Source organism: Callithrix jacchus, chromosome 7 (genome assembly GCF_049354715.1).
Source record: "Callithrix jacchus isolate 240 chromosome 7, calJac240_pri, whole genome shotgun sequence".
Lineage (NCBI taxonomy): Eukaryota > Metazoa > Chordata > Mammalia > Primates > Cebidae > Callithrix > Callithrix jacchus.
Window position 1 is genome coordinate 123,109,893 of NC_133508.1, and position 25,431 is coordinate 123,135,323.

General features: G+C 35.1%; 1 protein-coding gene across 8 annotated transcripts in view; it reads right to left on the reverse strand.

Moving 5' to 3' along the window:
• Positions 1-25,431, reverse strand: part of COL24A1 (collagen type XXIV alpha 1 chain) — a 387,629-nt gene that overhangs the window by 149,219 nt on the left and 212,979 nt on the right. For all 8 annotated transcript variants that reach the window (XM_035252039.3, XM_078332354.1, XM_035252040.3 and 5 more), the window contains 7 exons: positions 16,339-16,392; positions 14,956-15,009; positions 13,456-13,509; positions 12,067-12,120; positions 2,229-2,282; positions 1,889-1,933; positions 1,724-1,768 (listed from right to left, as the gene is read on the reverse strand). In XM_035252039.3, coding sequence (XP_035107930.3) covers positions 1,724-1,768; positions 1,889-1,933; positions 2,229-2,282; positions 12,067-12,120; positions 13,456-13,509; positions 14,956-15,009; positions 16,339-16,392 — 360 coding nt within the window. The remainder of the gene's footprint in view (positions 1-1,723; positions 1,769-1,888; positions 1,934-2,228; positions 2,283-12,066; positions 12,121-13,455; positions 13,510-14,955; positions 15,010-16,338; positions 16,393-25,431) is intronic.

Here is a 25,431-nt window from a genome sequence, read left to right on the forward strand (position 1 = left end):
CGTACGTAAATGACTATAGTACATAGAAACACTAAGACTGTGCTGAAAGATCAAACAAATCTTTGGGGTCTGTTTGGCTTTTTTTCAATTGAGTGCTCCCAGCTTCCCCAAGATCTCAATTCAATGAAGGAGAAGGAAACAATGTAGGTATAGAGCTAAGTAAACCTCAATAAGTATTATAAACTCATATTTAATGTCCAACCATGTCATGCACTAAGGAAACTTAATTTTTCCAGTTTTCTATGAGACATGTTTGCCATAGGTTAAGGTTACAAAATGATTCTAGTATCTTTGATCTAGAAAATCAAACATGAAATATCACATTTATACAAGCATACTTTGATGGGATGAAAATGAAGGTAACTTCTAGGGAAGGTCAACAATGTGCAAAATGAATAAGTAATTTTATTTCTCTAGGCTTCATTTTTTTTTAATGAGAGGAATGAAATTGAACTCCAAACTTTGCACTCACTGCAATCTATCAGCACTGTATAAAGTATAGTAAAGTAGTCATAAACTATACAAACATTATTTACATTGATATAATAGAAACTCAGATGATGAATATTAAAACTCAAGTAAGGATAACGTTAATCAGTCATAGATATAGAACTAGATCAATCATAGATGTAGAACTAGACTATGTCTAGTTCCCAGACATAGTCATGTATTTTCTGTCTTAGGTCTCTGGTATTTTAGGTTGGACCACTACTGAATACAATGCTATTGTTGGACACTACAGGCAGGGGGCAGCGGATTTCAAAAAGGAACAAGCAAATGCAGTGACATTTACTACATAGACAATTATTAATACTATAGCAGCTAAAACATTTTCATCCTATCCTTTTCTGTCTCTTGAACTACAATCTGTTTATATTATCTATTTTTAAAACTTTATATTATACATATATGTGTATATAACAAATCAAAATGTCATCATTAAAAATCAAAATTCTGAATGAAAGTAAAAATACCCATATACTTAAGCTTAAAATGTGTCTATGTGTAAGTATGCATGTATGTGGAAATCTTTATTTAACATTTTTCCCTCTTACTTCATGATGATAACCACAGAACTTGGTGCCTCTCAGAGAAAAAATGTATACTCCTGGTAAGATTTTTAATGGTAGGAAAATAACTAGTGTTATAAAATATTAACAACTCTTAAGCAGTGCCATGGGAAGGTATGATGACACACACAGCTCTACACTCCAAAGGCCTAAAAAGAATTCAAGTTGAGTTAAAAGAAAAGTAGGCAGGAAGCCTGAAAAAAGTTACTTATTACGTTAGCTTTATTAATGCCTCATTATTTATATGTCATACCATTTTATTTTGAAATGGGTTGTACAGTAAAACTAATTTATCATAACTAAAGTAAAAGTAACAGTTATAACCACCAGTATGGATAGGTACAAAGCAGGCCCAGAATAGGTAAGCAACTTGCTCAAATAGAACAATGACCCAATGATTAAAGGAGAACAAGAACTTATATTCTTTTAGTCCAATACACTCAGTACTATATAACAGTTTATCAGGGAATAAAGCAGATAGAGGTAATCAGTTTACAACTTATAAATATACCAAAATATCACATTGTATACTACAAATATATATAATTTTTATTTGTCAAAAAATCATCCCCCAAACATTGTTTGAGCAACCCCTCTCCCCCAAAAATAGTAGATAAAAATTGTTCATAGCTTGATTTTTTTTTATTACTTACTGGTTTCCCTTGAACTCCTCTTTCTCCAGGGTTTCCAGTCTTACCCTACACAAGAAAAAAAATGCTTGAGTCAAGTAGTCCCCACCGAAAATATTAATCATCTTAAGAAAAACAAAAAAAAGACTTAAAATGTTCATCTTTAATGTGAAATGTCTGATTACTTACAGTAAGACCATGAGGCCCTCTTTTTCCTTGAACTCCTTTTTCACCCTAACAAAGTATTGAAGCCAGGTGAGTTAGTAAGAATGTGAATTATGATCTTACATATGCTCACATACAAAAAAGATGCATATACTAACATACAAAAAAGATAGTAGTGTATAGTTTAACACTGAAAAGAATACATCTCTCTGCGTGTACTAAAAACTTTATGTCTTTCATACTTAGGCAAAGAGAAAATTTACACCCATACTTTTATAAGGAAACATATCATTTTTTAGACCAGTAGGATATATGGGCTGAATAAAATTTAACTGCATATGAAATGAGAAAAATCAATGATTACCTTGGCACCCTGTATACCTTGCTCTCCTAAGAGACCATCTGGTCCTCTTGGTCCCTAGAGGTAAAAAAAAAAAAAAAATCCTGTTGTTAATTTGAAATGTTCTTTTTTTTTTTTTTTTACTGTTATGTGTCCTTACAGATGAAGACACTATGCCCTTCTTCAGTTGATAACTCCTTCTGCTTGTTTTTATGCCCTAACTACAGAAAATAATACAGCTGGGCATATGGCTCAATCTGTCTGCTTGGGAGATCAGCCCATGTTTTTAAGATTTAATGACAAAGAGTAAGTCAAATTAGCACAAAAATTGCTAACTCATAGTTGAGGTGGTTATAATATAGGTGTGTTATTTGGGTATTTTGTTCACTTTATAATTTACTCAGCAGCCAGCCAGAATTTATTCTTAACCAACTCTAACTTAAACATTCCTGAATTTGTTTTTCTAAACAGTCTCCTTAAGTTTAATATTTTTAAATGGTGCTCTTCTCTTCACATTATTAGAAAATGATACTAATGCAGGAACAGAAAACCAACACTGCATTTTCTCACTTATAAGTGGGAGCTGAATGTTGAGAACACATGGTGAGAACAACACACACTGGGCCTGTCAAGGGCCTGAGGAGAGGGAGAGCATCAAGAAGAATGGCTAATGGATCCTGGGCTTAATACCTAGGTGATGGGATGATCTGTGCAACAAACCATCATGTCACATGTCTACCCATGTAACAAACCTGCACATTCTGCACATGTGTCTCTTGAACTTAAAAATAAAAATTGAAGAAAAAGGAAGTTTAGCTGGAATGAAAAAATAGAAAAGAATGAAAGAAAATGAGTGTTGACTGCATTGTACCTGCTATGCAACTGCTTACCAGTAGTTACTGGGAGATGGCAGGGGCACAGAAAAGATACAGAAAAATACTACTGAAAATATTCGTGTAAATTTAAAACTTCTGAGTGTTCATTCAATAATTAGTTGCAAAATAGCCGTTGCAAAAGTCATTCTCTAATAAAATGGCAGAATAGTCTTCCGTTAAATTATAACTTTCTTTGGAAGGTCTTAAAGTCCTTTTAAAGGGACTTGATTCAATTCTACAGCTTCTAACTGAATACCTGTGGAAAAGGAATTATATTAAGTGTTATGGTGATTTTTAATTGAGAGAAATTTTCTCTATTATGATGCTTATAGAACAAAAAGGTAAAGTATGCTAATATACAAATGCCAATAATATATGTAGAAATAAGACATCCAAGGACCAAAACAAGAATTTGAAGAGGAAGACAACCTTCACATTTATAATGGGAATAAAGATATTTTTAGCAGCTAGGGTCAAGCTCTCATAGACTTATTCAAAACAGAAGAAACTCTACATTGAGTGATAGCATGAGAAAAAAAGAGGCATGAAAGAAGATACTCAGAATAAAAAAGTAGTTTGTTGGTTAGGCTATTGATTACATGTAGAGAAATATTAAGACGTAAGTGGAAAAAAAGACTGGGATTAATAAGGTAAAGGACTGAAGTTTACATTTAAGTCATGTGGCAGAAAACTGATGCTAAAGATTTCCATATGGAACAGTGATACAAATCTTGAGGGAAAACCTGCAGATTTGAAGGAGCCCTTTAGGTTTCAGCATCTTCTCTTGTATCCCATCTGAGATAAGCTCTGGTTTAGCTTTACATTATTAAAAGATATTTATTATAATAGAACTCTCTTCTTGGGAACTCTTAGGGTAACTGCATTCCTTGATCCTTGGGCACATTCATGATTTGGACAGAACACACACACTTCATGAGGATCTGTTAAAGCCATAGCTCCCGCCCTACAATTTCTAAGTCTATATTCAAGATACTCTATAATCTGTCCCTAATTTCCTTTCTGCTCTATTTTACAATAAAAGAGTGGAAAACTGGGCTACAATATTATTGTGTAAGACCTTGATGATGAAGTTGAGGGGCATGGACTTAATTTAACAGATCAGTAATTTTTTGTTTCTCTTTTTTGAAATGAAATCTCACTCTTGTCCCCCAGGCTGAAGTGCAATAGCGTGATCTCGGCTTACTGCAACTTTCACCTCTCAGATTCAAGCAATTCTCTTTCCTCATCCTCCCGAGTAGCTGGGATTATAGTTGCATGCCACCAGACCAGGCTAATTTTTGTATTTTTAGTAGAGAAGGGGTTTTGCCATGTTAGCAAGGCTGGTCTCAAACACCTGACCTCAGGTGATCTGCCTACCTTGGCCTCGCAAAGTTCTGGGATTACAGGCATGAGCCACTGCGCCTTGACCAATCAGCAATTTTAACATGTGTTATTCATTCAGCAGATGTATACTGAGTGCCTACTATAAGCCAGGCATTGTTTTAGGCCCAGAGGACATGGTAGGGAGAAAAGACAAATCCCCAAATTCATAAACCAGCAAATAAGTATGTAAAACTAAGTTATAAAATGAAAATATGTAGTTAAGTATAATGAAGAAAATAAAGGACTAGAAAGTATCCAAGGTGGGGAGGACTATTTTAGATAGGGTGGCCCAAAAAGTCTTTCTAAAGTGACATGTGTATAGACACCTAAAAGTCATAAGATTGTAAGCTAAGTAAATAGTTTGGGGAAGATCACTATAGCAGAAAAAAACAGCAAGAGCAAAGTTCTGATGAGGGGGCGTGCTTAGAAGTTCAATAACTGAGTAACTAAAACTGAAAAAAGAACAATGTTCAAAGGGTGATTCAAGTTTTTGTTTTCTGAGACAGTTTCGCTGTTGCTGCCCAGTCTGGAACACAATGGTGTGAACTCGGCTGACTGCAACCTCCAACTCCCAGGTTCAAGCAATTCTCCTGCCTCAGCCTCCGAAGTAACTGGGATTACAGGCGTGCGCCACCACGCCCAGCTAATTTTTGTATTTTTAGTACAGACGGTGTTTCACCATATTGGCCAGCCTGGTGTCAAACTCCTGACCTTGTGATTCGCTCACCTCAGCCTCCCAAAGTGCTGGGATTACAGGTGTGAGCCACAACACCTGGCCAGGATGATTCAAGTTTTAAGCATGAAGGTCCCTCAGGACTTTGCTCTAATAATCACCCTCAACCCTCACCTTGAAATTTCAGCAGTCTGTATTGATTCTTTTTCTCTAGCACCTTCAATGCCTAATTCTTCTCTTTTTGCTTCAAAATTTTTTTGAAGTAACAAAAGAAGAAGGCTGAAAGAGTGTAAAAAGGAATGAGTGGCCAACATTCTAAAATAGTATAAAAAACAAGTAAGGTCTAAATTGAAAATGTGTCCACTGGTAATTAATTGGGCCCTTAAAACTCCTTTACAACCTGGAATTTGTATGTCTTTCTTTGATATTTTATTGCTGAGTAACTGGTAGAAGATAACAGCATCAATAGAAAACAAATCAGAAATGTAGGTTTGTTTGGAGTGGAAAGGAAGGAGTGGTGGAAGATAAGGAGTTCGCAGAGATAGAAAAAATAATCCTAAAATTCACATGGAACACAAGAAAGAGCCCAAATAGCCAAAGTAATCTGAAGCAAAAAGAATAAAGATAGATGAACCATACTACCTGACTTTAAAGTATACTACTGGGCTGGGTGTGATGGATCATACCTGTAATGCTAACATTTTGGGAGGCCAAGGAGGGAGGATCACTTGAGCGCAGGAGTTCAAGATCAGCCTGGGTAAGATGGTAAGACCCTGTCTCTACAGAAAATTTAAAATATAGCTAGGCATGGTGGCACATGCCTGCAGAACCTGCTACTTGGGAGATTGAGGCAGTAGACTTCTGTGAGCTCAGGAATTTGAGGCAGCAATGAACTATAATTACATTACTGCACTCCAGCCTGGGTGACAGAATGAGACCCCATCTTTAAAAGATAAAATAAAATAAAATATACTACAAAACTATAGGTACCAAAACAGCATGGTACTAGCATAAAAACAGACACACAGACCAACAGAACAGAAAAGAGAGCCCAGAAATAAATCTACACTTTTATAGCAAGCTGATTTTTGACAAAGGTGCCAAGAACACACAATGGGAAAAGGGTGATCCCTTCAATATATACTGTTAGAAAAACTATATCCAGATGTAGAAGAATTAAATCCTTATCTCTCACCATATGTAAAAATCAACTCTAAATGGATCAGACTTAAATGTGAAAACTCAAAACTATAAAACATCTAGAAGAAAACATAGGGGGAAAGCTCTATGACATTGGTCTACGCAATGATTTTTGGATAAAACCTCAAAAGCACAGGAAACAAAACCGAAAATAGACAAATGGGACTATGGTAAACTGAAGAGCTTCCATACAGCATAAGAAACCATCAACAGTGTGAAGAGACAACCTGTTGAATGAGAGAACATATCTGCAAACTATTCATCTGACAAGGGACTAATATCCAGAATGCACAAGGAACTCAAACAACTTAGTAATTAAGAAATAATTCTATTAAAAATGGGCAAAGGTCATGAGCAGACATTTCTTAAGAGACAAACCAATGGCCAACAGACATATGAAAAAATGCTCAACATCACCAATTATCAGGAAAATGAAAATCAAAACCACAGTGAGATATCATCTCACCACTGTAAGAATGGCTATTACTAAAAAGACAAAAAACAACAGATGCTGGCCATGCTACAGAGCAAAGGGAACTCTTATATACTGTTGGGGAGAATGTGAATTAGTAAAGCCACTATCAAAAAAGGGTATGCAGATTTCTCATAAAACTAAAAATAAAGGCTGGGTATGGTGGCTCATCCCTGTAATCCCAGCACTTTGGAAGGCCAAGGCGGGTGGATCACCTGAGGTTAGGAGTTTGAGAACAGTCTGGCCAACATGGTGAAACCCCATCTCTACTAAAAATTAGCTAGGCGTGGTGGCTGATGCCTGTAATCCCAGCTACTCAGGAAGCTGAGACAGGAGAATTGCTTGAATCCAGGAGGAGCAGGTTGCGGTGAGCTGAGATCCTGCCACTGCATTCCAGCCTGGGTAGCAGGGTGAGACTCTGTCTCAAAAAAAAAAAAAAAAAAAAAATAGAACTACCATACAATTGAGCAGTCCCACTATTGGGTATTTATCCAAAGGAAAATAAATCAGATATCAAAGGGACATTTGCTAATTTGTAGGAACATGGATGGAACTGGAGGTCATTATCTTAAGTGAAATAACCCAGGCACAGAAAGACAGATACTTCATGTTCTCACTTGAAGGAGTGAAGGACATGCCATCCCAAAATATGTCATGAAAACACTGGAGAAATTGTTTCCAAAAGGGCGAGCTGATCTGTCTCTTCCTGCATGCAGCAAGCAATAAAAATTCCTCTGGGAGGGGTACCTTCTTCATACCAGTAAATAGCCCTTATCACTAGAGCCTTAGAATTGAAGTCTGCAATGGACCTGAATAAACATACTTAATAACTCTTACCTTCCACCTGTTTTACTCCCCCACACCCCACAATATATCTCCTAGTGATTTCCCTAGAAACTTTCACCATTCTAGCCAGATTTTCTTTGTCCTGTCATTTTTTCTCAAATTTATCACTCTTTGTCTAAGAAGTATAAAAGTATCTTCTTTTGGCCACTTCAGACTTCAGTCTCTTGTGAAGATTCCCATATACACACAAAACAAACATAATTTGTATACTTGTATCTTGTTAATCTGCCTGGTGTCAGTCTGGTTTCCAGATCCCGCCGAAGAGCCTTCTGAGGGCTAAAACGGTGGCTGGAGGTGATCTCTGGCTGCCCTACACCCTCATATATGGGAGTTAAAAAAGTTCATCTCATGGAAATAGAAAGTAGGACAATAGATACCAGAGGCTGGGAAGGGTGTACAGGTGGGAGAGGGAGATAAAGGAATGTTAGTGGGTATAAACATATAATGAAACAGAAATAAGTTCCTTTGTTCAGTAACAGAGTGGGGTGACTGTAGTTAGCAATAACTTATTGTATATTTCAAAATAACCGGAAGAGTGGACTTGAAATATTCCTAACATATAGAAATGATAAATGCTAAAGGTAACGAATAGAATACCCTAAATACCCTGACTTATTCACTATTCATTCTATGTATGTAACAATAATCACATTCACCCCATAAATATGTACAAATATGTATTGATAAAAATAAAAGAATCATAAAATAAAATAAATAATAAATCATGAATCATAAAATAAAGTTTCATGCTGATATTGATTATAGAAGTTATCCCATTGGTTAGTATATATGTCTGCTTTGACTTCTAAGAAAAAATAAGCTTTAGGACAGGCTATAAGAAAGTTAGGCAAATAGCATTATAATAGTCACCTAAATCTGACATAGTTACATTTTTAAATAACTGTTTAAAAATATCTCATGGATATTCTCTTGGAGTAACTATGCTGGCCAAAGGGAAAGTCTAATATTTACCCTCTTAGGAAAATTAAAGTTGGCTGTACTGAGCTGTATTAGTAAGTTCTCATAGCAGAAATAAAAATTTGATAGCTCAGCTACATAAACTAAGCATGTTTTATAAAATAAATTTTGTTTGAATTATAGGCAATAATGAAATTCACGAATGATCAATGTACAGAATCACTACTTCACATAAATGTTAACATTTAAAAAAGTATGATTAACTAAGACATTAACATAAACTGCACACTCCTTTGTTTAGGAAGACTTTTATGAGAACTCCAAGTCCATCTTTTTATAAGCCCTATAATTAATTTTGATAGGCGAGGCATCTATGAATGAAGAAAACAGCTCTTGTTCATAAACAAATGTCTGTGTAACTTGAACTCAGCATATTTATATTTTCTTCCAACCATTATGTGTCTTGGCTTGATCCCTTTATTAATTTCAAATCACTCCTGTACCTAACTTATTAGGCCTAGTAGTCTTTTCTGGCTCTTGATTTACACAGCTGAAACAAAATGTTCTATTAAACAAAAACTAACATTATCAGTGATTTGAAGGAAAAAAATCTTTTGATACTATTCTTGTTATAAACTATTTCAGGAGAAGGAACCACAGAGGAAGCTCTGCCTTATCATTTGGAGTGCTTCAGGTAGTGAATCTAGCTTTGAATCTAAATGCAAAACCTGAGGACTGCTTCTCCCCATGTGGTAAGCATTTCCTTGAAAGGGACAAATTTCTGAATTTCTATAGGCAGATCAATTTTATTTCCTCCATAAAAAACCTTAAAACATGATATATTTCTAATATAGTTATTTTAATCTTTCCCTCCCATTTAAATCATAAGCAGCATAGTCTGAATAAAAATACTAAGTTGTATGCCTCTATACTGCCTCTCTAGAGAAACAGTGTAAACTTAAAGGTGTCTCATGATCATTGCCAATTCATGGTCAGGAAAAGATGAGGTTAACTTTGCTTAATTAGCTTTGGAATATATTTCATTTTGTTTAATTATTCTTCAGCTAAACATGCAGGAAGAAGCAAAACTTAGAGCATGTAGGATAAATAATAATACTGTAAATTTTATGCCATGTTTCTCAACTAATAGTGTTTGACAAACTGCAAGGAATCAGTAAATGTTAGATAGCTGTATGGTGGATGGATGGGCAGGAGAGAAGCGGATAGAAGCAGACTCCTGGGAGCAGTCCTAGCACTCATGATCATCATATGGCCACACGTTAACAGCAGAAATCACAGACAGAACAGTAAGAGAGTATAATGAAAATTCTCTGTGTGGCCTCAGTGCAAATGTACTTATGGCAGAGCTTCCCTCCAACATACTGTGACACATATTCGCCACAAAGAGATTACAGGTGTGCTGAAAATAGTGCCCTCCTCAACCTCTGGGGTAGCAAGGAAAGGCCAGACACAGGAATCTGCAGCTAGGTACCCTTTTCATTTATCTTAGTAGGCTGGACCAATATTCTTATTTTTTTGGGAGTGAAAAACATTGGGAAGAATGGGTCTAGAGAATTGGGATTATAGCCCTAGTGGGGAATGGATTGAAGAGAGAAGAGAGTAAAAATAGGAATATATCAGTGGCTACCACAAGGGAACTTCCCAATACTATTTTCTTTCTCAAATATTCTGGCCTTCAATCCTTTTATGTATGCCCAATGTTCATTGTTTACATAAAATAGTCTTCCAGTAAAGAAAGCTTGTAAGAAGAAAAAAGTCCTAGTTCTATTTTTATTTTTATTTCTTTTTAAGACAGAGTCTCACTCTGTTGCCCAGGCTAGACTGCAGTGGCACAAAAGCCCTTATTTCTAAACAAAGCTTTCCTGTTTAAAAGTGACGAGGAGCCATTTGGGGATAGAATCAGTAAAATGTATTTGAAGTATGTTGGAAAAGTAGATCCTTGGGGATGTAGGAATTGATGACAAAGTGACAAATCAGGAAACAGTAATAGGATCATGGTGAACTTAGAAAACTGGAGAACAAACGAATTTTCCATATTACCTAATGAGACAGCAAAAAGGAGTTTAGGAAAAGACTGTGCTTAGATACACAGCTTCTGACTAAAGACCCAAATTACTTAATTAACAAAAGGGACAAGTAAGTATTTCTTCTTTTTTTCATCTGTCACAAATTGGTTGAGCTTTCCCACTATGACTAATACGAAGTTGAATAAACACATTTGACCTAACAAAATAGTGAATGCTGGCAGGATACTAATCACTAAATGGCAGTTTGAGTACAAATCATCTATCATTTTTTATTTTATTTTAAATCTCATTTGGGCTGATATATTATAGATGTGACCACAGACTATAAATCTGTAATCCAGGAAGCAAAATCGCTTTTCAAAAAAGAAACAATAATAAAGGCAAATCTGCTCTCTTTCTTCAAGTTTCACCAAAAACACAGGACATAACTTTAAAGTCCTTACTTCAAACTGGGAATTCATTAACACCCTTCTCCCATTTGCCAACAGGAAAACTGCAGTTTTTTTTTTTTTTTTAAAGCATTGTTAGGTAGAGGATGTTTTTAGAATTTCAAAATAGTTTCTTCATAAGTTCTAAAATTTAAATCAAGGTAAGGTCAAGGCATAACACAGAGTCCTCAAAGCCCACATATTCAAATTAACTTAAAAAATACTCCCTGATATTCCATGTGGTATTGAATAGCATGGGCTTTGGAGTCAGACACACTAAAGCTTGAATACTGGTTGTGTCATTTCTCTGTGTGTCTACAGAAGCCATATACTTAAACTTTGAGAGCCCTGGTTACACCAACTATAATATCAAAGATATAATATCTCTCCTTCTTGGGTGGTTTTGAGTATTGAGATAATATATGAAAAAGTGCTTGGCATGTGACAGACATGTAAAAAATGGTGGCTCTTATTTCTTTGAAAAGGATTTAACGTTTAAGATACAACTTAAAGAGATGAAGATATTATTTAATTCTGTATACATAATTATTAGACAATGATTATAACTCTGACTTACAATTAATAAGTTCTTATTCATCTTGTATATCTCTGTTCCATTTCTTACTGCTTTTATTTTGTCATGATGTTATTTTTCCTTGCTATGTAATTCTGTAGAGAAATAATTCATTTAAAGATCTTCACATTTACCACTCTCTCAAAGAATGGAATTGGAGGTTGGGAATAAGTATGAGTCAGTAATATATATAAAAAAGTTAAAATGGAAAAGTGTGATTTTATAACTATAAATGATTATGAGTCATGTTTCATTTAATGTAGGATTCAGCTAATATAATGAAAATATAAAATATAATGATATTCATAGAATGAAAATACAAACACCTGACAAGATCTAAGCAAAATTCTAGAAAGTATGATGCTATTTTTGTTTCACGTTTACCACTATTTATGAAGTAATTTGTGGGGGGGTGTTAATGTGTTTTTTTCCTTAGATTACTTACTCTTTGTCCTTTAGGACCTTGACTCCCAGGTGGTCCTCTTGCTCCCACATGACCCTACATATTGCAAGTTTAAAAATTAGTTGTAGAAGTCACAAGAATACTATTAAAACAATAGCCATAATCTTTCATATAACATACATCATTCTCCTAAAACATTCTTAAAATTGATCAGTCTTCCTTAAAAATATGCTTTAATCATACTGCCCTCTACCAATATTCTGCTTTTGAAATATTCTACTATTTGGGCAAATTTAATATCTGGGTGTTTACACCCTGATAAAAGAATGGAGAAGCTTTTAATATCCACTGACCAAGTTGTTTTCAGAAGGAACACATACGGTGTGATGGAGGAAGGAGATACCCATTCAGCTGTCAGACCGGTCTAATCTTCCTGGCCCATCAAAAAAGCAATAACGATCACAGTAATATTTCTTTAATATTATCCTAGACATTTATGATAATCCCATCACATAAAAATAGGTTTCTTTTGTTACCATAAAAAATGCTACAAAATGTTCCAAATTACTATGCTATAAAAATGCCTACAATGGAGATTAAGTTGCTTTATTATTAAGTCAAATATAATGAATTATTTTTATAGCTATAGTCTTTAAGGCTCAACTGGAAAAGAAAATTTATTTATCAATTAAGCTAAGGTACATAAAAATGAAGTAAACTCTAGGCTTTTAAATTATTACTTTTTAAAGGGATCAGTAACTCTTCTTTAGACTAGTTTTCCTAATTTTAAAACCCAACAACATATTTACAAATATACCAGAAAATTGGGCTTATTTTTAAAACAGAAGCTTCACAAATAATAAAAGTTTTAATAGATAAGAAAAGTTCTGTTCAGGGGATCTTAATGACTGATCTTTTTCATATTTTGAGTTCACAACAGCTGTCAGATTCTGATAAGCAAAATTAGGGGAAATATTTCATTATCTTTTTGCAAATAAATGGAATATTTTCAATACTCTAATTTTTGTCTAATAAATATATATTTTATGAATTTTATCTGGTTGTGTGATAATACTAAAAAATATCTAAGGAAAATATGTTGGAACTTAAACTTATGACTTCTTTATCCAATCGGTCGAACTTCTAATCTTACTAATCCTGTTCCCTTTTATGTGGTTATTCAAAAGAAACTTTAAAGCATTTTTTGTTCAGGTTGCAGAGCTGAAATTGGCTATATACCAAGTAGAGGCGAGGAAGTTCAAGATGTCATGCCATATTCAAGAGTGTTTTGTATAGTTGGGAAAGGAGCAGTCTCCACTAGTTTACAGATGACTTATTTTGCATAAAAACCAACAATACGACATGACAAGTGATGAGTTTAAATTAACATAAACATTCTAGAAGGAATCATAAAGTCTTTCCTGTACTTACAGGTAATCCCAATGGACCAATAGGTCCTGGAACCCCAGGAGGACCTGGATATCCCTATAATTTAAGTAAAATATAAAATACATAAAATATTCATTACTTTAAATTATTTTCATTGAGGACAAACCAGTAAATTATAAACAATATTAAAAAGGGATAATTTGACACAATGTTTCTTTTCTAACCAAGATATGAAAGGCTATGGGAAATGTTCTGCAGATAGACGATAGAGATAAAAAATATATATTTTTATATAGTTTTATTTACATAGAAACTATATATCCATTTAATAGAAGGTTTTTGCCTAGACAAGAAAATTGCTAGCCAAATCACATACTACAGCCTATTGATAAGGGAATATTCATTTCATTTTTCTGAAGATTAAGTTATCTTATTCATGGATACATGTTATGTTATATAGGTTATGAAACCATATCCTTTTCAGAGAGGTCTGGGAGCTTTCTAATGAAGGAATGTAAATGTGAACAAACACTGTAGCATTTCCAGCTTGAGAAGGATCACACACTTTATGGTACTAACACTGACTCAGAAAATGCCTTAGGAGGTCATGATTCTTGAAGTTAATTAGTCTTATAGGCATGCTAAATTTCCTAGCTGACAGCAATTGGAAATAGCTAAAAACAAAAACAAACCGAAACACCTTTTCTCATAATATAGAACTTAAAACTGAACAATAACTTAGTTAAAATCAATCTGTGGATAGTACTATGTGCTACCAGATCCATTGCATGATATTTTCTGCATGGAAGATCCTTTCATTGATAATAATCATTCACTCTAGTTCCTGCCATACCTAGAAACTATTTAGTAAGTTAAAAAGATGCAACCCAGATATAACATTTTTCAGCTATTTCCTATATTAAAAATATAAGAGAATAAGAATAATTCTGGATTCTGAGCTCTCATATGTCAAAAAACTACATCATGACCACAAATGAAGAATGGCAATGATGTTACGTGTCATATCAACTATAAGTTGTAGAAGAATAAGTAGAATTCTAATTGATAAAGGTGGAAGATTTATATAATCTGAAGAGAAACCAGAGTATGTAGAATTCTAATTGAATTTTCTTCTTCATTCATTTTAGCAAATTGTGGTGGTTAAATTCCTCTCCTAAAACTAGAATCATTTTACTCATAGAATTCTAATTGATAAAGGTGGAAGATTTATATAATCTGAAGAGAAACCAGAGTATGTAGAATTCCAATTGAATTTTCTTCTTCATTCATTTTAGCAAATTGTGGTGGTTAAATTCCTCTCCTAAAACTAGAATCATTTTACTAAGCCACCTCATTTACATGCTTTTTAGTACCTTAGTATCATGTAGCATTCTGGGAGATAACTCATTTTAAAATAAAATTCTATGGGAAATTTAGCATTTTTCACTCAGTTAAATTCCAGCCCAGGCAATTCCCTCTCTGGAATGCCTTACTTTTATTAAGTTCTTTGGACACATATTTTTCAAATCACTGAGCTCTTACCATAACACCCTTTTCTCCCTGGGGACCTAGTGGGCCTGGACTTCCACGTTCTCCCTTTTAAGAGAACAAAGAAAAAAAGGGTAACATAGAGGCATATTAATTAGTCATGACTGAGCTAAGCCTAGAACAGAAAACTGTCAGTCAGAATCATATCTTACATGCATACCTCATTCTTATTTTCAATAACTTTTAAATTTACAAATGTGGCACTTTTAAAATTGTTAGACTTTTAATAAAATAAAATAAAGATTTTTTCAGAAGAAAAATATTAAAGCCCATGTTAAAATGAAGAAAACAGAAATTGTGGATAAATAAGACTTAAAAGTAAGCACATGTCATATGTTAAAGTTTTGTAAGTAGAAATGCTTACTAAATGATGAGATACAAAATATGAGAATAGTAAAAGTATCAAAGCATTTTAAAATTTAACAAATCTGTATAACCATTAAAAATTTTTATTTTATAGTCTGCCTACCATAATTAAGTACCATAAGAAATAATTCTGGAAGATCATGATAAATCTGTCATAGCAGCTTAAAAAGACTAAACTGATTCACATTAAAATTTTCAAGAGTATCAAAATTTTAGAAGATTTAACTCAGCACAGAAATAACTGAGTGAAAACATTTATAAAGCTAAACGTTTTTAACTGCACTCATATTTTGTTACATTGTTAGTAAAAAATCAATAAGTATATACTAAGTATGTAGTACTTAAGTAATTAAGAATGTAGTACATGAAAGTTGGAAGAGATATTTGAAAAACTTAAATTCTACCCTCAGTAACTGCAGACATGATATTAACAGAGATAAAACAACCAGAGGGGAAGTAAATTTTAGACTATGTGATACTTATTCTAAGTCCAAAAGTGAAACAATTAGGAAGAATGAGAGGAGTCTGTGGACTTCATAGAGGAGATGGAAATTCAGCTGAGTCCAACAGTTTGATTTTGAAAAAACAGAGGGAAGAAGAGAGAGGATATTTTAGTCCAAGAAAATAGTAAGAATGGGAATAGGAGCAAACACAAGATGGGGAGAGAGAAAGGTAAATGGTAACTTATGCTTCTCTTTCAAAACTGCTTTCTCTCAAGCCTCTCATAGGAGGCTTGCTCTCATGAAGTTGATTTAGATATTTTCTACTTAGAAATCTAGATTGTTTCATCTTTTCTCTTCAGATCACATCTTTATAATCAAAAGGGTATTCTGCCCTTTAAAAATTAGGAACATACATGCTATTAGCTATATTTCAATATATTTAAGAGATTCAGTATAAGTAATGTGCTAAAGTTTAAGTGATTTCTAATGAACATAAAATATATGAAAGTCTGTCCTTTGAATTTAGCCTAGAATTCTTCCTATAAAACAAACAAACAAAAAAATTTACCTTTTCACCAATGCTTCCAGTCATCCCAACTTCTCCAGGTAAGCCAACAGGTCCCTATAAGAAACAAAACAAAGCAAAACAAAACAAAAACAGAAAACATACACATATTGCATTGCTATTGTAGTACCTGGTCTTAAGTCACCTGTATCACTATGTTTCCTTCTAACTTAGCCTAAATTTTATCTTGGAGTAAAATTCCTCCTTGTATAGCTATGCAGTCTATGACTTCATGTCAGAATTAGAATTTCAACATATGAATTTTCAGAGGATAAAAACATTCAGTTCATAATACCCCACCAGGTACAGATCCCAACTAGCTGAAGTGCTGCTGATGGCAAATGGAATAAAGAATGGGTAGTGAAGAAGGTAGTTTTAAATACCAGCTATGACCATGTGACCAGTTACAGAAATGACGACTATAACTGTCATGAGTATTTCCTCGTTATTTTGTCATGAATATGCGCGTGTGTGTGTACAGCAAATATCTTTGGTTCTTTTCTTCTCATTTCTTTTTGTTTGTTTGTTTGAGACAGTCTTACTCTGTCGTCCAGGCTAGAGTTCAGTGGCACGATCCTGGCTCATAGCAACCTCTGCCTCCTGGCTTCACTTGATTCTCCTGCCTCAGCCTCCCGAATGGCTGGGATTACAGGCGTGTGCCATCACGCCTACCTAATTTTTGTATTCTCAGTAGAGATGGGATTTCATCATTTTGGACAGGCTGATCTCAAACTCTTGACCTCAAGTGATCTGTTCACCTTGGCCTCCCAAAGTGTTGGGATTACAGGTATAAGCCACTGCTCCTGGCCTCTCATTTCTTTATCATATAACATAAGATGTATTGACCTTATAACATCATAATATTTAATTTACATCATAATATTTAAGTTACAAGATATAAAGGAGAAGAGTAAATATCACTCAAGGACTTTACATCCTCTTCTGGAAAAAGAGGTTAGTGAGGCCGGGCGCGGTGGCTCAAGCCTGTAATCCCAGCACTTTGGGAGGCCGAGGCGGGTGGATCACGAGGTTAAGAGATCAAAACCATCTTGGTCAACATCGTGAAACCCCGTCTCTACTAAAAATACAAAAAATTAGCTGGGCATGGTGGCGCATGCCTGTAATCCCAGCTACTTGGGAGGCTGAGGCAGGAGAATTGCCTGAACCCAGGAGACGGAGGTTGCAGTGAGCCGAGATCGCGCCATTGCACTCCAACCTGGGTAACAAGGGTGAAACTCCATCTCAAAAAAAAAAAAATAAATAAATAAATAAATAAATAAAAAAGAGGTTAGTGAGTTTTGGTTACATGCAGGATAATGATATGTTAGGCAAAATTATGGCCTTGTTAGTCTTTAATTGAAAGTTACGTGTGATTTAAAGAGATGCATTTGGGTGTCAACTTGACAATGGGGAGGTCTGTCATGGTTAATTTTATGTGTCAAGGTTACTGGGTCCCAGAGTGCTCAGATATTTGGTTAAATATTATTTCTGAGTGTGTGTTGTTTCTAGGGGAGATTAGCATTTAAATAGGTACACAGACTAAAGCAGATTGCTTTCCCCAATGTGGTGGGCACTGGTCAATCTGTTGAGGATGTGAATAAAACAAAAAGGAAAAGAAAAGAAAAGAAAAGAAAAGGAAATTTCCTCTCTGTCTGACTGCTTACAGTAGGACATCAGTTTTCTCCTGCCTTTGTTCGAGGACACCATTGGTCCCTAGTTCACAGGCCTTTGGACTTGAAACAGAATTTAAATAATCAGTGCTCCAAGTCTCGGGCTTGTGGACTCTGATAGAACTTACATTGTCAATTTTTCTGGTTCTCAGGCCTTTGAACTAGGGCTGGAACTATACTGGATTTCTAGGATCTCCTGTTTGTAGAAGGAAGATTGTGGGTTTTTTTTCTTTCAGCCTCCACAATCATGTGAGCTATTTCCTTATCTATCTATATCTATATCTTGTTGGTTCTGTTTCTCTGGAAAACCTTAATTAATATGGTCAACCAAATCTGAGCAGGAAAAATGAAATAGAGCTATCTGTTGTGAGAGAGTAAACAAAACAACAGAAATTGAACTCAGACTAGTCAATCTATGGGAAAAAAATCATTTTTATTTTTCCTTTTTTTTTTTTTTAGACAAAATCTTGCTTTGTTGCCCAGGCTGTAGGGCAGTGGCATGATCTTGGCTCACTGCAACTTCTGCCTCCTGGGTTCATGCAATTCTCCTGCCTCAGCCTCCTGAGGAGCTGGGACTACAGGCATTTGCCACCATGCCTGGCTAATCTTTTTGTTTTTAGCAGAGATGGGGTTTCACCATGTTGGCTAGGCTGGTTTCGAACTCCTGACTTCAAGTGATCCACACGCCTTGGCCTCCCAAAGTGAAAAATCCTTCTTCTAAGACATATGATCTAGGGGAATGAATGGAGTAGGCTCATTTAGCTTATCCCATGTGCACTAGAACAATCAATCTACAAATGTATTCTGCTTAGCCTATATATAGCATTTACTAAACTAAACTAGGCAAAAACATTTAAAAATGTGCATATTTCATATATAAATACATATAAAGATTTATAAAATTATTAGCTTCAAATGACCTAGCAAATGTAGACAAACATTCTCAAAAGCAAATACTGGACAGAACTAAGTAACTCTTGTACTGTTTATATCCAGATGCACTCTTTACTTTGCTACCCTATTGTCTCTTGTATATGGCCCATTATACTTATACTATCTGCCTGGTCTCAATAGGGCATCTGAGTTTTTTACTTCATGTAAGTATTATAAGGTGCAGTCAGTCAAAAGGGCAGAATTGGAAGATATAGGTTCTCACTAAAAAGTAATAGTTCACAGGCTTCCAGCCATGCCCATGGGATATCTTCAATAAAACATAGATTAAAAGTGGTTTCCTTACAGCCTAGGCAACACAGGGAGACATCTCTACAAATAATTTATTCATAATAATAATAAAATTAGCTGGGGGTGGTGACACGTTCCTCTAGTCCTAGCTACTCATGAAGCTGAGGGAGGAGGATTGCTTGGACTCAGGAGGTTGAGGCTGCAGTAAGCCTGGCAACAGAGCAAGACCCTGTCTCCAAACTACTTCAGTACCTTAAAAAGTCTAACCAAAAACATATGTCAAATCTGATAATACCACAGTGTTGGCTAGAATGTAGGGAAAGAATAATTCATACATACATAGCAGGAAATAGTTTAAATTGGTACGATCACTTTGGAGAACATATAGTAAATTTATTACATATAGTAAATTGAAGATGCACCTAATCTACAACTTAGCACTTCTAGTTGTTGACATGGAATTCTACTTTCGCATGTATGTACTAGGAGACATAGAGAAAGATGGTCACTGCTGTACTGTTTAAGTACAAAGGTAGAATCATTAGCATTATCAGCACGGACACAGATAAACTGAAATGTATTCATACAATAAAGAAAACTGTTGAATGACCAATACTGAGAAACAAATAAAAAAACCTCAAAAACCTCAACACCAGCTAAAATTAATAGACCAGATCTGTACATATCAACACGGATAAACATTTTAGGAATATAATGTTGAGTGAGAAAACAGCATAAATCCTTTTCAGAAGGATATCATTATGTGTTTGGTGTAAAATTTTAAAACACATACAATAATAATCTAATTTCTTAGTGACATAAGGCACATGGGAATTATATATACAACTTTAGGAGAAGGGCTGATGTCTGTGTATAGAGTGGTGGCTCATTTTTTTATTTTGACTTTCTCTGATAACTAGTGAGTCTGAACTTCTCTTCATATATGTGCTCACATTCTGGACTTTTTCTGTGTAATTCTTATCCATGTTCTTTGCTCAAGTTTTTCCATTAAGATTTCTTATATTTTCTTGGTGATTTTTAGGAATTCTTACATATTTAAAGTATAACCTTCTTATTGGTTTTATTTTACTAATTTATTTTTGAGTTGGAGTCTTGCTCTGTTGCCCAGAATGGAGTGCAATGATGTGAGCTCAGCTTACTGCAACCTTGACCTCCTAGGTTCAGCTTTATCTTCCTGTCTCAGCCTCCAGAGTGGCTGGGACTACAGGCATGTGCCACATGTCCAGCTAATTTTTTGGTAGTTTTTAGTAGAGACAACATGTCACCATGTTGGCCAAGCTGGCCTCAAACTCCTGACCTCAGGTAATCCACCTGTCTTGGCCTTCCAAAGTGCTGGGTTTACAAGTGTGAGCCACTGTGCCCAAACCTTATTGGTTTTAGATGTTCTGAATTCCTTCTTGTGACCAATCACCTGTAAGATTATTTTTGATACGCTTCATTTACAAGAAGTCCTTAATTTTTATGTAGCCTTATAATTTGTATTTTCTGGATCTTGTTTAAGAAGGCTTTACTTATTTCTATGTCATTAAATATAGGGCATTCTTTTCTATAGGTGTTAACTTTTCTATTTAAATTTTTAATTCATCTGAAGTCCAATTTTCACATGGTATAAGACAGGGATCTAGCTTTATTTTTTGCATACAGAGACCCAGTTTTCCAAATACAACATATTAAACAATATTTCTTACCCACCCATTGGTTTATGGTGCCATTCTTATACATGGCTTATTTCTAAGCTTTCTATTCTATTTTATTGATGATTTTTCTGTTTTTCTCCCTTTGCAAATTTCTCCACTCAATTTTTCTAATGTTTTTACAGCATGAAAATAAGCATGCTGACACAGATGGAATCTGAACATATAGGCTTTAAATCTATTTGCTCTTTACGTCTTTATTACTCTTTGAAACTGTCCACACACGGAAACAATAGGTGAATTAGACAAAGACATTTAAAGCTGAAGTCGGCCAAATTTCATTAAATCTAAGATATCATTGTAAGATATCCCAATTTTAATTTACCACTGATTGTGAGAAATATCTTAATTTTTAAATGTTAAAATGTGAAAAGAAAAAATGGTATGGTAGATTGTTTTACCATTTGAAACATTCACTGCTCCTTTCTGTTGACGGATTATACACCCCTATGCTACTGATATCAGACTTGGCCACATAATTTGAAGTGCCCCTCACCATGGGAGGAATATACCCCTACATCCTATTAATTCCATTCTTCTCTATGTAAATACAAATAAATAGAAAGTGAAAGTGGCATGTGGCACTTTTTTTTTTTTTTTAAGCTGGTTTCTTTTTTCCTTCTGCCATGAAACTAAACATGTCCCACACAGGCACTGCTCCTTAAGCCTGAGTCTCAGAATGCAGATGACATGTAACAGAGTCACAGCCAACCCTCAGTGTAGAGAGTGCAAGTAAGAAATAAACCTTTATTATTGTAAACCACTAATATATTGAGGCTGTTTCTTTCTGCAGTCTAATTTAGCCTAAACTGACTGATGCAATGTACCTTTTTAAACTGGTATGACATAGCAATTATTAGCAGGAGAAGCATGCGGTTTTCTTCACATTTACCCCAAGTGCTAACGACCCTAAGAGGCAGATGGAGCCACAAGAAAGAGGGAGCCTGGGCAAGCACGGTGCCTCATGCCTGTCTGTAATCCCAGAACTTTGGGAGGTCAAGGCACGAAGGCTGCTTGAAGCCAGGAGTTCAAGACCAGCCTGGGCAACAAAGTGAGACCCTCTCTTTACAAAAAAAGAAAAATAAAAAACTAGCTGGGTGTGGTGGCCTGTGTCTGTAGTCCCAGCTACTCAGAGGGCTGGGGCAGGAGGCTTAAGCCCAGGATTTGGAGGCGGCAGTGGAGTTATGATTGCATCACTGCACTCCAACCTGGGTGACACAGTGAGACTGTCTCTTAAAAAATAAAAACAACAACAAAAACCAAGAGAGAGCACCTGGTTTTCTTAACCATCTTGTAGGGGAGAGCTACTAAGGAACACCTTCACCACACAATTAGCATGGGCAAAAATAACTTTCCGTTGTGTCAAACCAACAAAAAATTTAGGTTTATTTGTTATGGCAGTTAGTGTTATCCTAAAAATAGAGTGAATTCACATATTCACATAAAATTGAAAAACTTTGAAATCAGCTCCATTGGTTGATTCAAAAGTTAATCTTACAGAAAATACACTGATCAATTTCCAGTTTAGTATACTTGCAAATCAATTTCTTCAATAAATGCAAAATGAGCTGAAGAAAATAAATTTAGCATATTTATTTGTTCATGTAACAGATCCTGTGCTAAGAGCTGGAGAGAATATAAAGATGAGTGAAATATACTAAGCAATTTAAAATCCAGTAAATTGGATTAAAGTAAATGGACATTTTCTATATAGGTTAATAGAAGAAAAAGTAAAATAATATCTAACAAAAAAGCAGAGGAGATTATAGCTGGTTGAAAACATAAGAAAGGACTTTATAGAGAAGGCAGTATCTCAGGTATGGTCATACACTGACATGATGAAAGTGTCTTCCAAGTAGGGGGCATGTTTCGATCCAAAGATGTAAAGTAGCAAATGATCAAACATTTGCAAATATAAAGTTAATCCAGATTGTCTGGGATACAGAATATGTGCAGGGGAATAGGCTGGGACAGATTTATTGGTTATATACTATTGAGGGCTTTGAATACCAAATGAGAAATTTGTGTTTGTGGTATTTGCAGAAGAATGTGTGTGTGTAGAAGAATCATTATTGGTTTTCAGTAAAGGAGGAATGTAATCATATCCTGAACTTGAATAGGTGGTAATTTAACATCACTGTGTTTAATGTGCAGAGATGGGAAAAAAATAGAAAATAGGCCAAACAGATATTATAATAATTACCATTATAATAATAGTCTGGATTAAAGGTAATGACTGGTATGAGGACAACAGTATCATCATTAAAAGAAACAGCCCATCCAAAATTGGGCAAAGAATATGAACAGACACTTTATGAAAGAAGACATATATGAGGCCAACAATCATATGAAAAAATGCTCATCGTCACTGGTCATCAGAGAGATGCAAATCAAAACCACATTGAGATACCACCTCACTCCAGTTAGAATGGCGATCATTAAAAAATCTGGAGACAATAGATGCTGGAGAGGATGTGGAGAAAAAGGAACACTTTTACACTGTTGGTGGGAGTATAAATTAGTTCAACCATTGTGGAAGACAGTGTGGCGATTCCTCAAGGCCTTAGAAATAGAAATTCCATTTGACCCAGCAATCCCATTACTGGGTATATATCCAAAAGACTATAAATCGTTCTACTATAAGGACACATGCACACGAATGTTCATTGCAGCACTGTTTACAATAGCAAAGACCTGGAATCAACCCAAATGCCCATTGATGATAGACTGGATTGGGAAAATGTGGCACATATACACCATGGAATATTATGCAGCAATCAGAAATGATGAGTTTGTGTCATTTGTAGGGACATGGATGAATCTGGAGAACATAATTCTCAGCAAACTGACACAAGAACAGAAAATGAAATACCGCATATTCTCACTCATAGGCGGGTGATGAAAAATGAGAACACATGGACACAGGGAGGGGAGTACTAAACACTGGGGTCTATTGGGGGGAAAAGGGGAGGGCCAGCGGGAGGGGGAGCTGGGAAGGGATAGCCTGGGGAGAAATGCCAAATGTGGGTGAAGGGGAGAAAGGAAGCAAAACACACTGCCATGTGTGTACCTATGCAACTGTCTTGCATGTTCTGCACATGTACCCCAAAACCTAAAATGCAATAAAAAATTTAAAAAATTAAAATAAATAAATAAATAAAAGAAACAGCAAGCTCAGGAGAAAAGCCACTGTTAGAGGAAAGGTGATGAAGTAAGCCAGCAGACAGTTGTCCTCTTAAGAGAGTCTATCTTGAAATATCTATCAAACTAGATTAACGCTGTCCTCTTAGAGAGTCTATCTGGAAATATTGACAGATATTAATAAATTACATTAAATTATATTAAAAACCTGCATTTTTGCTCTGTTGCACAGAATAAATTTTTTAAGCAAGCTATTATGATGGCCTAATTTATCATGATTGTTTGGGAACCAACATACTGAAACAGAGAGATGATAGTGGATTAATCTCCTCCCAAAGACTATTTCCTAGCCAGTTCTCTGCTTCTAGATAGCTTCCCTACACTGGGAAGGCTCTGAGCAGGGAAGGCATGTATTGTGCAAAGGTGTCATATAACCTTCTTTTCCTTCTTACCATATATGCAAGTGAGAATCAGAGCAAGATTCTATTTTCAAATGTAAAGTGGTCAAAGGCAAATTATGTGCATGTGGAAATGGTCATAATTTATTTATATTTACTACTATAGCTCCTTAAAATAGAGACCTGGATGACTTCTGGTTTTGTTCCTTTCTATATATTCTTCTTAATTTTATTTTTCTTAAGTAAGTTCTTTTTCAGTTGTGGTTTGGTATTTAGTCAGGTTTTGGTATCAGGATGATGTTGGTCTTATAAAATGAATTAGGGAGATTCCCTCTTTTCGTATTGTTTGGAATAGTTTCAGAAGGAATGGTACCAGCTCCTCTTTGTACATCTGGTAGAATTTGGCTGTGAACCTGTCTGGACCTGGACTGTTTTTGGTTGTTAGGCTATTAATTGCTGCCTCAACTTCAGACCTTGTTATTGGTCTATTCAGGGATTCAACTTCTTCCTGGTTTAGTCTTGGGAGGATATAAGTGTCCAGGAATTTATCTATTTCTTCTAGATTTACTGGTTTGTGTGCATAGAGCTGTTTGTAGTAATCTCTGATGGTAGTTTGTATTTCTGTGGAATCGGTGGTGATTTATCGTTTTTTATTGCATCCATTCGATTCTTCTCTCTTTTCTTTTTTTAGTCTGGCTAGTGGTCTGTTTGGCTGATCTTTTCAAAACACCAGTTCCTGATTTGATTGATTTGATATTTTATTAAGACTTTGACTCCTCCAAATAGTTTTCTTTAGTTCTTTATATGTATTTTTGAGTTATACACTTCTTCAGGAACACTCTAAATTAGTGTTGTTGGAATAACATACATTTTCCTACAGATGAAACACATAACATTTCATTAGTTATTGAGTATCTATCATGAATAAGATACTATAGTAGTCAATTTCAATATCACTAATAACTAAAATATGAAGTAGACAGCCAAAAA